Raw genomic sequence first — 14,625 nt, 5'->3', positions numbered from 1 at the left:
CGTGACTTATAAATATTGTTTGAAAAACTATATGACTATTTGATTAATCATGAAATATATATGAAGCGACAAGGGAGAAAGATGAGACCAACTATTATACCTCAATTTAATCAAAAATCCAAAAGAAATAGTAATTAAAGTAACAAGAACTTCAATAAAAAATCAAACAAGATGCCTCCTGGACATATAACCATCATCCTCTATTACACTATCAACTCTCCAACCATAATGATAACTTTAATCCAAATAATTTAGAAAATAATTTGTATTACAACTATGCATCCCAATAATAACAATCATCAAAAAGTTATCAACTAGTTTTGTAATAAAATTGGATACAACAAAAGTTTATCGATCACAACCTATGCCTATTAATACACTAGCTGACGTCAAGTAAGCATCATGACTACTCTAACTACTCATTTAAACAATTGGATTATTCACTCTATTACTTCTCATTATATCACTTATAATTTATTGAATTTATCCATCTATATCAACTATAAAGGCAATAAAAATATCATCATCGATCATGGTAACAAAATCCTTATTACTCACAATAGTTCTGCAACACTTAATTAGTACATCAATATTTTTGCACTCAATGATATTTTATATGCACTTTACATTAAAAAATATTATTTTTATCTCTTAATTTTGTGAACAAAATAATACCTTTATTAAGTTCTTTTTTTTTACTCTTTTCTTGTAAAGGATTTAACCACGAGGGGATCATTAGTCTTAGGTCAAAATAAATACAATATATTTGAGTGGTCATTAGCTTCATAAATCACTTAGCCAATCGTTATTGCTTTAGTTGCTGCTCCAATAGAAGTGTGGTATCGCCACCTTGGTCATCCATTATCTTCATTCAACAACAACTAAATTTTTGTTACTCTCTTTCAACTTTCAAATCAAGTAGAATTGTAACTTCTTGTTATGCTTACCTTGTAATAAAAGTCATAAACTATATTTTAGAACATCTTCCATATACTACTATAAATCATTTTTTTGATATTTTAGATTTTATGTTAATTTTTAATATTACTTCATTAAATATATATGATTATATCATCTCAAATATAAATATTATATAATATCTAAAAGGGACTCTCAATTATAGATTTCTTTGTAAACACTCATCGCTTAATCTCCATGCCTTCGTTGATATTGATGATATGTAATATCTGAAAGGAACTCTCAATTATATATTTCTTTGTAAAAACTTATCACTTAATCTCCGTACCTTTGTTGATACTGATTGGATAGAACATCTATGTTAGCCTATATTATCTTCCTTGAAGAAATATGATCATTTGGAGTTCCAAGAAACAACATAAAGTAACAAAACCCATCACTAAAGTTGAATATCGAGTCATCACCATCAACAACATTGCAGAACTCAACTAGGTCACCAATCTACGACATAAACTTTGTGTCACCTCTCAATACATTCCTATAATATACTATGAAAATGTTAACGCCATATACCTATACGCTAATCTAATGTTCTACTCATGTATAAAACACATTGATATCGACCTCCACTTTGTTAGATATTAAGTTTTCCGTGTTCATACATCTAACCAACTAACAAACTTTCTCATAAAACCTCTTGCTTACATAATATTTTAGTTGCACCGGTTCAAAATTGACATTCTTGATAAAAGCTTAATCTTATAAAAACATAATAAAAGATCACAACAAATCAAAATTGACATTCTTGATAAAAGCTTAATCTTGTAAAAGCATAATAAAAGATCACAACAAAGACAAATATAGAATGATAACTTTTCATAATTTATGATTCGAGGATCAATCGTATAATTTAATTTGAATACATAATTTGAGTGCATAATTTAAAAAAATTCTTCCTAAAAAATTATATAAATACGCATTACCTAAATATATGGTTTCATCTCTTTCACAATAAAATTTTCACTTCTTCATAATTAGTATTGCATTATGTCATATCTGGTAACTCTAGAAACAATTTCTACTACAAGACTTTGTTACTTCTTTGTAGGGATTTTAGCAACTTGTAGTCTCACTTTCCTTCATTATTTCCATTACGTAAAAGAATTAAACAGAAATGATCAATGTATCATGTGGTTTCTTGTAATCTGAGATAATAATCCTAATACAACAATAAAACACATGAATGCCAAAATCTTATACTTACAGGACCTCTACACCCTGCAAATTGTTCAGTTTGATACAATTTACCTGCAACTTTGCTTCCTGAAAACATAAGATTGAGTTAATGGGGACAGATCTGCTAAGAAAGAAAGAAGTTATCCATATTGAACTCCAGATTCACTATTTATAGATCCATATCATGGAAAGTGCTGATACACTGAAGTAGAACTCCCAAACAGAGGGCGAAAGCATGTGGGGAGGCATTTGAAAAAGTAAGCTGTAAAAGAGGCCACTGAATCAATCTGAAATTTAGTCTTCCATAGTGTTGCAATCAGGATACAGAGGCACAAGAAACTAGAAAGAAAATGTTTTCGAATACATCAACATATTCATGAACATCCACACTAGCACAGAGGAGAATGCATTTCTCAAATATATCCAAATAATATGATAGTCTTCTTTGAGGATATGTACAGGATGAGAGATTTGAACCTTCCTGTGCAACTAGTTACTTCTTGCACCAGCCAAAGCAACAACTCTGTTAAAGAAATAATTAAATCAGATGAATAAATGTTGGTTCTTTGTTGCAACTGTTGCAAACAAAACAATGAAAAATATTTAGGTCATAAACAAAGGAATGAACAATAAACTGAGTTCTGCTACTCAATTTTGGATAATAGTACATATGCCAAGATAAAAGTTTTTGCCTCTACATCTCTAAAAAGCAATTTACTTCAACTAAAGCAATTCTGAACTAGAAGAAATTATACACCCATACCCCATTTGCCATAGTCGAAAAGTTTCTGTTTGGTAAATTCAATGAAATGCAATGATTTCATTTTTATAGTTGCTAAAAAAATGTATTTTGCCAGTACCAGCACCAATGGTGTAGAAAACTCATGTAATACAACTAATAGCTAGCTGATCAAACTTTTACTAGAATCTATTTCAACCTGAATAACCAATATGCATTAGCCATGAGAAGTGTTGAAACCAAACAAGATGTTTCTACTTTCTTGGAATTTAGCTATGGGGACAAAGCTGACACAAAGTATGGGGAAAAAGAAATGCAAGTGACAAGCACCTTTTGTGTCATTTCATTTGCGTCAAATACAATAATAAGTATCTAGAAACAAGAGAAACTAGTGACAAGTCTAATTAGACTAAAACTTGGGAAGTTTTTTTATCAAGATTATATCTCTAATGAAGTTATTATTCAAGCATGTACACAAAAGTAAGCGGCTTACCATGGATCTACCACGAACATCTTGGTCATTGACATAGATCGTATCATCAGTTATCATGGTAGCTTTTGTTGATCCAGTCTTTTCCTCTCTCACTTTGTTAAATATATGGGTGTAACCATCAGCTGATGAAGGATTGCTTTCATCCCACTCACCAAACTTAGGCACAGATGACACTTTCTCAGGCTGTTAAAAAGAATATCACTACGTGGTTTCAAGTTTGATTTTAATTGTTAAAGTTGATCATTATAAGGAAAGACTTACTGTTTCATCACCTCGACCACCAGTCATTCTCGATCTACTTGCAACATTGGAAGTGTATGCATGGCTACCTTCGGATGAACCCTTGGAAGGAGAAGATACACCAACTCTAGTAGCAGCTTTCACTTGATAATGGGCATGAAGTGGAGAGCTATTCTCAGATCCACCACTTGTTCTGCCAGCCCTCCTATGGTCACCTGAATCTGGTTGATACCCATGCCTATGAAGAGGGGACACCATGGTTGGTTTAGAAGTCACAGCACCATGATGCAAAGGTGACTGCGTGAGTCGACGGCGATCATCCTTTGGATGTAGGTCTTCCAAGTTTGGATGTACCGCTTCAGGGTTTTCATGAGGATCATCTGAATTTATTGCCTTCCCTCCACTTCTACCCTTGCGAACAACCTCAAAACGTTGTGTATAGGGAACATCACCAACGCTTTCCCAATCTCCAAACTTCGGAACATGGGCATGCTGCTGTAACGAAACAGAACAGAAGCTTGTAATTCAAAGAAAAGCAATCACTTCACCTTCATCCAACCAACGGTGATCACATCAGAAGCAACTGATGACAAACATTAGATAATTAACATAAATTTAAAATTTTCAGGTCCAAATTGTAAGATTCATTTGGCAGCATCATCACTGACAACTAGCATTTATAAGATTGTCAGGCAATACAAACATTTTGAAAAACTTAGTTGCATAAATTTATAGGTAAACATGCAAAGAAAGAGACCTCATTGCTCTCCTAAAAAACAAGACAACTCACTGACAAGTGCAAATTAAAAGAACTTTGTCTGTTGATACATCATATACGATATAAATGAAAACCGAAGCATGCCTCATAACGAGACCACATTAAAAGTTCAGAATATAAGGAAGAGCTAAGTATCATTTATCTACATCAAGTATACTTTAACATTCTTTATGTGACAAAAAGATCCTGTATCTGATCCTTGTGCATCTCAGACAACTTTTGATCGCTCAAGACAAAAATGATGTCTACTCACCAGAATAAAGCTAGTGCGCTATGAGAATATAACAATCCCCATTCCAAGCAACCAACCTAAAAGATGTTCTTCAGGAAAACAAAATTCATGGCAAAATAAATTCTAGAACTTTCACATACGCAAGGAAGTGAACATCATATTAACACATGAGAATATTTCCAAAAGTTAAACTCACAAAAAATGTAAATCCAATTTTTTCAAGCTCGTATTAGTCACAAGTCAAGATTACCAAGAGGGCATAACATGTGGAATTTGCATGATATTAGAAGACAAATGTTCAGAAATATTCATGCCCTTGATCAACTTAAACAAGCATTGTTACCAACACAAGTGCCATCAGTATGCCCAAAATTCTGATATCAAACCCTATGACAACTAACGAAATCGAAAACTCAAATCCAAGAAACATGTCTTAAGATTAACAAGATTCTGTAACCATTAAAGAAATATCCAATCTTGAATCCACATCACAGTTAGCACATAAAAGAAAAGAATAAGACATGATATTTGGTCCACCCAATTAGTAGCATCCCCTACTTCAAATATCAGATGCAATCATCATGACAGAACCGAAAAAAATGATAAGATAACAGAGACTAAAAACGTCAAATCCTTCAACATTGGCACTCTTCAGATCCTTTAGCATACATTATTGTCCAGAGGCTACAAGAAACCCCCAACTATACTCCAAAAGCCTTCTTGAAAACATCAGAACAGAAACGAAAAAGAAAACATTGAGAAATAAGACATCAAAACCGCACAAAAAAGCACCTTTTTCTACCATAAATAAAGAATGCATCAAAACGGCGAACTAAACAACACAGACACCCAAGATCGCAACTTTCTCACTTTCCCACATCCGCAAGACAGAACAAAAAACCATCCGAAAACATCGACAGGAGGAAGCCAAAAGAACTCACCACCATCTCCACGGCTTGGCATCCCAAAAACCAATATTATTGTCGGGAGGCAACATGAAACCCCCAACTAAACTCCAAGAGCCTTCTTGAAATCAACAGAACATAAAAGAAAAAGGAAACACAGAGAAAAAAGACATCAAAACCGCACAAAAAAGAAGCTTTTTTCTTCATTAGACTAAGAATGCATCAAAACGCCGAACTCAAAGCACACAGACACCCAAGATCGCAACTTTCTCACTCAGACAAAACCAACAATCATCCGAAAACAACGACAGGACGAAGTCGAAAGAACTCACAGCCATCTCCAGGGCTTGGGATCCCAAAAGGGGACCAAAAGTCACTTGAAAGACAAAAGCCGCCTGCCTTCTACTTCGAGCGACGCAGGGAGATGAAGCAGCCTAAAGAGAGCTAAACAATTCCTTTCCGGGACGCGGCCAGAGGAAACAAGGTCAATTGGCCCCAGATGAGGTCAGGATGAATCAATAATAGGTGCCTTCCAGAGGAAGTGGGGGGATGAGAGGGGTGGTGATGACTGATGACCGAATGGTAGGAGATGGAATTGACTCCATGCATAGCAGGCAGCCTGACTTGTTTGACCTTTCAAGCGTCGGCCTCCTCCCTTTCGACCATTCAAATAACAATAACAAGGAGTGATGACCTTTTCCCGGTGGCATCGATAAATCGTCTTCAACAGCCGTTCCTGTTTACCACTCTTACGTGTGTGTGTGCGTATATATATATATATATATATATATATATATATATATATATATATATATATATATATATATATATATATATATATATATATATATATATATATATATATATATATATATATATATGAAGCAGATTATTAAAAAATCTTGTATTTTCATTTTATCATATTTTAGTTGTAAGTAATTTAAAAAATTAAAATATAAAGGATGATTTCCCTTAATTTTTTTTATTTTTTCAGAAGATACTCTTATTTTTTATTTGTTTTAGATGATATTCCTATTTCCTATAATCTGATACTATTCGTGCTTGTTATCATTATGAATGAGGGTATACTTGAGAGTGGTGAATGAGATGAGAGTATGCTTGAGAGTGTTAGACTAGAGCAAGAGTAAAAGGAATATCGACAATAATGAATGACGATAAATGAGAAGAAAGACGAGAGTCACGATAAATGATACTTTAGATATTATGAAAAATAAAAGTATTATTTGAGAAAAATAAAAAGAATATCTAACCAGAAAAAGCTAAAAAAGGAAGATTTTTTTCAATAAATCATTTTAAAATTTTGAATGAATTAGTGAGTGATTTTTTATTCTAGAATTTTTAAAATAAACTTTTAAAATAAAAAAGTTTTTTTTTTTGGTAACTTCTGAAGCCACATGAAAGAAACCATTTGATTTTAAAAGGGGGAATGCCAATAAAGTCAGGAGAACACAAATAAGAGCTTCTGGAATTATACTTAAAAGGAGCCTAAGGGATGCATAGACATAAGAATGGAAGGTTTGCAGCTGTCGGTCCAATGATGCAAGAAACCTTCATGCTTAGATTTCTTTTGATAGGCCTCTAGTTAAGCAAAAAAAAAAAAGAAGCCTACTTTCTTACAATTATCAGATTTATTCAAATATGAAATTCAATCTAAAAAATAAAACATCCCATTTTTTTTATTTTTGAGATATTTCAAAATCAAGAAATCTCTACAGGATTCTTTATTTTTATTTTAATTCATTCATTCATCTGGGAGATGATATAAAAAAGGTGAAAGTTAAGATAAAGAAACAGTGGGAAGTTCATTTCTTGTGTTTGGAAAACACTCACTTCAATGAGCATATTAGTCTAAACTTGTGCATCTATGTTCACATATGCATGAATATAGACAAATTTAAATATATTAGATATTCTGGCTATATCGAAAATGCTAGAAAAATATTTTTGACATACCGAATGGATAACTATAGACTCAGATCAACATTCATTATAGATAAAAGACCATAGCATGCCTCAAAGATAGAAGAAAAATATGCATTTTTTTAATTATTTTAAGAATTATAAAATCACATGTATTTAAATATATCAATCAATTTTATTATTATTTTTTAAAAACACAAATGGTGAAGATGTGATTTAATCTCAAATTTTATTTTTTTTTTCAAATGATAAATGATGAAGATGAGATTCAGATGTTATAATAACTTATCAAGATTTTTACCAACCAAGCTATCATTTTATTTATTTAGGCTTGAGATGAGTTGTTCCATAGAAAAGTAGGTGTTACTTCTATTTAAACTACTGTTTGAGAAGCACTTGATCTGTACTGGCAATAAATGACTCAACTACTAAGGGAATTGGCAATGATGCATGAGCCAATCATTTTTTGCTTTGGACCAGCTAACTAATGCAAGTCACACTCATTATTCCATTCGGAAGATCATAGCCACAATATTTTCCTGTAGGACAAGGTAGATGATCCAAACCTTCCTTTGGTATTAATATCAAAGTTTCATTTTTAGTAAGATTGAAATGAATTGTTTAAATCATTAAGAAATAATCTTATCATGATATCAGGGCTCATCTTTTTTATCATCTAAATCATAAACGAGAAATCTTAACATTGTTGATCTTGTAAATCCTATTATGCAAATAAAGAGATTATCTTCATAAATTAGAGTTTGAATATTTTGGTCCTACAATATTTATTGTACTATGATATCAAAACTCACGGAAAAAATTTAGTATGAGATAAATATTATCCTCTTGATGAATGCAAGTAGGACAAAAAATCATCAAAGAGAGAAGACATCAAGTGGAAACATATGGGAATTCTTCATGGTTGATGAAATAAATGTTCATATCATTTCTTCCTATGACTACATAGACTGGCCATATCACTCTAACTCTTCCAACAATGATAAATTATAATAATTGCTTATCATTTTTCATTTAATAATAGGAGGGCAAGACAATATTAATCTTTTTTAGATGCTGATGAACAGATCAAGTTGATATATCCACTTGTACAATAGATCATCAGCTCACTTGTCATTTTGTGGGGAATGCATAGCCTTCAGTGAGAGTAATTGGGCTGTCAGAAGTCCATTTCAAGATAGGTGTCATTTAATGTGCTCAATTCTTCCAATTCTATTAGCATTTTTTTTTCTAAAATGCTAGAAATTTAGGTATCATTTTCTTTTTTATACATGTATTGCACACAATTTAATTCATAAAATACCAGACTCAAATATATATATATATATATATATATATATATATATATATATATATATATATATAATTGAGGGAAAGTGTTTGGTTGTCTGCAAGTAGTCATAAGTAAAGCCATTACACGTATAAATGGGAAGAGAGAAAGCATGTTTCGATCTACATTTTCATATATTTCAGATACCAAATAATGAAATTATGTCTTTAGGATTTATATATGTGTTCATATATTTAGTAGAGGGAATTAAAGGATGTCTACATCTATTTTTTTTTGTCTTACGTTTCGAATCACAAGTAGTAAGGGTTTGATTGCCATGGTTATTGCAAGAGAGAAAGGATATTTATATCTACCTTCTTCCTACATTTCAGATCACAAGTGATCAAACACTCACAAGAGAAGTACATGTTGTTTTAATGCATCATTTAAGCTAAAGAGATCTGCATGAAGGTGGCATTTCTCACTCCTAAAACACCAAATGAGAGATGAGCTACGTTAGAGCATGGACGACGCAATGCATGCATGCATACATGCACGCATGAGCTTTAAGAAAGCGTCATCATGCGATGGAACTCGTGGTAGTCGAGCACGCCGTTGCCGTCGAGGTCGTGAGCTCGGATCATGGCGGTGCACTCCTCGTGGGACGGTGCGTCCCCCAGGCGGCTCAGGACCCGCTGCAGACCGGTGGCGGTGATGCACCCAGCCCCCTTCTCCGCCTCGAACATCTCGAACGCTCGCCGCAGGTCCTCGTCGTCCCCGCCGTCTCCCTTCTCTAGCACGAGCCGCAGGAAGTCGCCGTAGTCCATCAGGCCGTCGCCGTCGGAGTCGAAGTCGCGGATCACCCTGTCGGCCTCCTCGGCGGCCACTTCCTCGCCGGCCCACGCGAAGTAGGACCGGAGCTCCTCCCCCGATATCTTGCCATCGCCGTCGGCGTCGAAGAGGCGGAATGCTTCGCGGAAGTCGTCAGCCGCTGGGCCTTTAGCTGCAGGCGGTGGCGACGATGGATGTTTGGGCTTGGAGCGAATGAACCGCTGCAGGCTCAGCTTGAAGCTCTTGTTGGAGAACCATTTGGATGGCTGTGAGAAACTGGCAGCAGTAGCCATCAACAATAGCCTTCTCTATCTTTGCTACTATGAGACTTAGTGAGTGAGTGAGGTGAGTGTGTGTAGGTCACTGATATAAAAGTGTGTGTGTGTGTGAGAGAGAGAGAGAGAGAGAGAGAGAGATAGATAGAGAGAGAGGAGCAAGGGGGAGGTGCAAAGAAAGTGCATGGAGGGTGACAAGAGGGGGAATGAAGTGGATGGAGGAAGTTGCAAGGGAGCTTCAAACACAGCTTTTTGTGGAGGGGAGAAGTTACCAGGAACTGTGGTGGGCTTGGTGTGTTTATGGAGGCTGAGAATGACAATACAAAGTAGAGTTGGGAAGCTGCAACTTCATAGATATCATGCAATATGCTATTAGTTTTGTGGAATCCAAACTGCTGCTCTGATAACTAAGAGTAATCTAATTCTCTCTCTCTCTCTCTCTCTCTCTCTCTCTCTCTATATATATATATATATATATATATATATATATATATGCATTCCCATGGGGGTATACCATCAATGACAATAATTTGTTTGGAAATTTCATAATAGAATAAACACATACCCTAAATTATTCATTCTTTGGGCCAACCTTTTAAAATATTAAAAGAAGTATAGTTATAAAAAAGAAAAAGTACTTTCAACTATTTATTTGCTATTAGATATATTTAATAATTTTAAAAATATCTATATCTTTTAATTATAAGAAAAAAAAAAGAAAACTATCATTTTTTCACCTCTTCAATATATCGACCGTCTTATTATTATTATTTAATCCTACTATCCTCATTTACTATATTATAAACAATATATTAATAATATTTAATATCCATATTTTATTATTTTAAAATTACTAAATTTATAGTATAATTTTTTGATCTATTATTTTAATTAATAACTTAATGATTGTAAACTTGACTGAGTTGATGTCCATAATGGTAAGGGAACATTACCCTTAATGTATATTTATGATGTCAAATTGCTTTCTATTTTCTAAATCATAGAAATAGTTGTGACAAAGACTTGCAATCAAAATGGGAATTGCATTAGAAATCTATTAGAAAAAACAAAAAGATGAAATAATTGTGAGGCATTCAAAAGTCTTCTAACGAAAGGGTAAGATTTTATCCAAGTTGTTAAAAACAAAAAATAAAAATAAATGACGATCATAACGGTCAACATCGCGTCGCCCGTACGACACTCAAAGCGACGGTCACTATCGCACCGGACTTAAACCCCTTATCAAATCGGGTTGTGAAGTCAGCTTTGAAATCCGCGTCCGTCGCATCTCTGCGTCTACGTTTACTCGTTCCAAGGGTCGGATGAAACCCTAGAAACCCTGCTTTGCTCGATCGAGGTCGCGGAGCCGAGGGAGAAGGATGTCGGGGCAGGAGGAGGAGAAGAAGCCGGCGGATCAGGCGGCGCACATCAACCTCAAGGTCAAGGGGCAGGTTCGATCTCTTCTTGCTCCTCTTTTTGATCGATTGTTTTCTCGTGAAGTTCTTATAGGGATTGTACGTCATTCCTTGAATCGATATATAGCTTTAGGTTCAGAATCTTCTTTCAAAATGATATTGTCGATTATACGATTCGTGTTTAAACGAGAAAATATGGGAGGGATGGAGTCAACTGGATTATTTCATGTCAAACATTTTGCTAGATTAGGGTAGTTTAGTAGTTTAACGGACAATTTGTGCATGACAATGGTGATTTCTTGCTGTTCATCTTGGACTTCTTCGCTGATATGGATTATCCCCTGCTATTTCATATCATGCAAACGGGTCCTGTATGATTCCTTTTATCGTTCTTTTGTGATGCTTTTTCCAGAACAATCTTTTTGACAAAAGGATGCTAGTAAAGAAAGGTGACTTTTTTTAGGATATTGGGCGTGGCAAAGTTTTAATCTTTTGGAAATTATCTATTGTAAGTTTCTGACTGATGAAACTTTTTGCTAAGTCCAAACTGGATTATGTCTCATAGCAAGCTGTTGGTTCTTGGTAGAACTATATGAAGGGATAATTTTTTAGGTTCATGTTGGCCTTTCTCCAAGGAAAGACACTCTTTTATTTACTTTTATGTGCTTATAATCAATTTCTACGCTTGCCAATCTTTCCCCTCGGATACTTCCAATGTTTCTATTTGCTGAGTTCTTTTACTGCTTGCAGCCAAGTTCCAGATTGTTTGAAGTGCATGAATGATTTTGTGTTGTGTTTTCTTCACTTTTAGATTTTCTATGGAGTATGTTTTTTGCAATTTCCATGTATGTTGTATAACTGTTCTATTTCTGCAAACTATCTACATGAGATTGCGATCTGATCAGACTAGGATAAATTATTATTTGCACTTGTGAGACAGCCAAGGGTTATGATCCTTTGCTCATTGTGTAATATTTCAAAGACCAGTATCCAAAACAACCACTAAAACTGGTATAAAACTGATACAAGGTAATGACTGGTTTATAGTGGCTAGTACTAGCCTTCTGAGGATTGAATATTTTTTGCATTTACAATATTTAATGTTGAACTGAAATGGCTTGGTGTAACGTGTTATAGTGATAATTGATACAAAATGTTTCACTCAATAACCAATGAATCTGATGATATTAAATATTAATCTTCCAGTTGTCAAAGTGCCATTTCTTTGTAAGTTTTAAGACAGTTTAGTTGATTAGTGATGATGGAATCTAATAGGAATTTTTCATTTAGTGTAGAATACCCAGAAATAGGTGATAGCAGATGGTAAGAAGTATTTATTGACTTGTTATGCTAGTCGTTTGATGTAACCAGAAAATGGAATCATCGTGGAGTCATGAAGTTGATTTTTATGCATCATCAGATGAATGCTTTATTCTAGAACATATATGCATGAAGATCTGAGTTTTGTTGAAATATTTATAAAACATAGGATAAGACTTTTGTTATGCAGAGAGTTATTTTTTCAGCATATGGTAAGTGTGAACTGCAAAGTAGCTTTAATTCATTATATCAAGGATATGTATGGTTATATATGGTGTTCTCATCTTAATCGGCTTATTTTACTATGAAACGTTATGAGTGCCATTGTGCTATAAATAGGATGGTCCAATCTCAAAGCATAAAATCTAGGTAGCCTTGGATGTTCAAGAATATATTTCTTAGATACATTACTGACAATCATGATGATTTAATTGTGGTTTATGTTTATAGTTAGGTTTGATGGATAGATATGCAAGAAGGGTCTCAGTTAGTTGAGACTTACGGCTTTGTTTTTGTTTTTGTTGTTATTGTATACCCTGAATAACAAATGAGATGAAGTGTTTCTTGTTGAGGCATTGGCAAAGATATTCTAACCTACCTGGAACTGAGACATCTGATAATTGTGGTTTATGTTTATGCTGATGGTCTTTGTCTTTTTAGTTAATAGATCAATATTTCAATAATGAGGGCAGCCATTGGCATAATAGTAAGGTTCCTCCTTTGCAGCATGAGCGAACAGGATACTGGTCATATAAAGAACCATAGAGTTAGAATGCATACAAAGGTCCTCCTCAGACTGAGCCTTGTGCACTGCCCCACCCTTTTTTATCCAATATTTGAACATAATCTAGAGATGGTAAGATGCATTATCAGCGAGGGGTTTGCCAGTTAAGTTTTCTGGGATGAGCCGAGTAAGACTGTAATCATATTGAGAACCATGCAGGTCTCTAGTCTATTGCTTGCAAATGCTGTTGATTTGGAATTTGACCTTCAACATTATGTAAAATACATTATGCAAGTGAAATGACATTTTATAATCTTGTAATAAGTTCTAAATGCGAAGGACCTTTAAAATTTTATTCTGATGAACTCATTGCTACATTTTGATTCCTTTTTTTGCTGAATAGGATGGAAATGAGGTCTTCTTCAGGATTAAGCACAGCACTCAGCTGCGGAAGCTCATGAATGCCTACTGTGATCGCCAGTCCGTGGATATCAATTCCATTGCATTCCTGTTTGACGGCCGTAGGCTGCGCGGGGAACAAACCCCAGAAGAAGTAACTAAATTGTTGCTTTTAAAAAAACATGTTTGGTGCCAGATTGTGTTTAAGATATTCTTTTCTTGTTCCAAATCTAAATCTCCCATCCTTTTTTTTCTTTTTTTTTCCTTTTACTTTCAGCTTGAGATGGAAGATGGTGATGAGATTGATGCTATGCTGCACCAAACCGGGGGTAGTTAGTGGAGTTCAGAGAAACCTTTTTGCTAAAAATAAAGATCATGTAAAGTGAAAGAACAGTGATTATGAACATAAAACACTTGTATTTTCATGTGGTGTGGGGTGATTTGATATCTGAATAGATTCTTGAAAGGCCTACGTTTGGTATATGGAGGACGTGCGTAGTGTGCCATCCATGCATCATTCTTCTCTTTTTTGTGATTATGAATTCTGTTCTTGTTACAATTGATAAAGATTTTGAATTGGATAATGACAAACCCCAAATGTCTAAGCCTCTTCTCCGAAGGGTCAATATGTTTAAATCCAAGGCTTGGTAAATATGTCGATACTGGCAATAGTCCTATAGGACTTTTTATTAGCACAAAATTATAAAAAGATATCATCAATCAACATACATGAAACGAGTAAGTTTATGTTTGTGTCTAAAGTGGAAAGGGGCGAGCATACCATCCACCATTAATCAAATCGACATATTCGAGGGAAGATATGCATGCGTAAATCTAATCAGGGAAATTAAAGGCATGAAATGTTTTGATGATAGCATCCCAAGATAATTA

The 14,625-nt window shown here is 34.3% G+C and overlaps 3 protein-coding genes across 4 annotated transcripts; 1 reads left to right on the top strand and 2 right to left on the bottom strand.

The window, feature by feature from the left end:
• Positions 1 to 2,436: 2,436 nt before the first annotated feature.
• LOC135614074 (RPM1-interacting protein 4-like) lies at positions 2,437 to 6,129 on the bottom strand. 2 transcript variants are annotated; one of them, XM_065111089.1, is made up of 4 exons: positions 5,874 to 6,129; positions 3,648 to 4,121; positions 3,387 to 3,569; positions 2,437 to 2,677 (listed from the first exon to the last, which is right to left on the bottom strand). In XM_065111089.1, exons 1-4 carry the CDS (start codon positions 5,877 to 5,879, stop codon positions 2,648 to 2,650), a joined length of 693 nt encoding a protein of 230 aa, XP_064967161.1. In that variant the 5' UTR covers positions 5,880 to 6,129; the 3' UTR covers positions 2,437 to 2,647. The 2 variants fall into 2 exon arrangements, with proteins under 2 accessions (XP_064967161.1, XP_064967162.1); XM_065111090.1 differs by having other exon boundaries at positions 3,648 to 4,118.
• Positions 6,130 to 9,128: 2,999 nt separating this feature from the next.
• On the bottom strand, positions 9,129 to 9,934 carry LOC135613408 (probable calcium-binding protein CML41). Its single transcript, XM_065110437.1, has one exon. The coding sequence runs from the start codon at positions 9,892 to 9,894 to the stop codon at positions 9,337 to 9,339; it is 558 nt and encodes a 185-aa protein (XP_064966509.1). The 5' UTR covers positions 9,895 to 9,934; the 3' UTR covers positions 9,129 to 9,336.
• A 1,214-nt stretch (positions 9,935 to 11,148) lies between these two features.
• LOC135614073 (small ubiquitin-related modifier 1) lies at positions 11,149 to 14,217 on the top strand. The gene is made up of 3 exons (XM_065111088.1): positions 11,149 to 11,327; positions 13,739 to 13,888; positions 14,012 to 14,217. The coding sequence occupies exons 1-3, from the start codon at positions 11,256 to 11,258 to the stop codon at positions 14,069 to 14,071; spliced, it is 282 nt and encodes a 93-aa protein (XP_064967160.1). The 5' UTR covers positions 11,149 to 11,255; the 3' UTR covers positions 14,072 to 14,217.
• Positions 14,218 to 14,625: the final 408 nt, after the last annotated feature.

Source organism: Musa acuminata, chromosome BXJ2-6 (genome assembly GCF_036884655.1).
Source record: "Musa acuminata AAA Group cultivar baxijiao chromosome BXJ2-6, Cavendish_Baxijiao_AAA, whole genome shotgun sequence".
Taxonomy (NCBI): Eukaryota; Viridiplantae; Streptophyta; class Magnoliopsida; order Zingiberales; family Musaceae; genus Musa; species Musa acuminata.
Note: the sequence above shows the minus strand (reverse complement) of the source record. Positions and strands in the feature narration are given on the sequence as shown.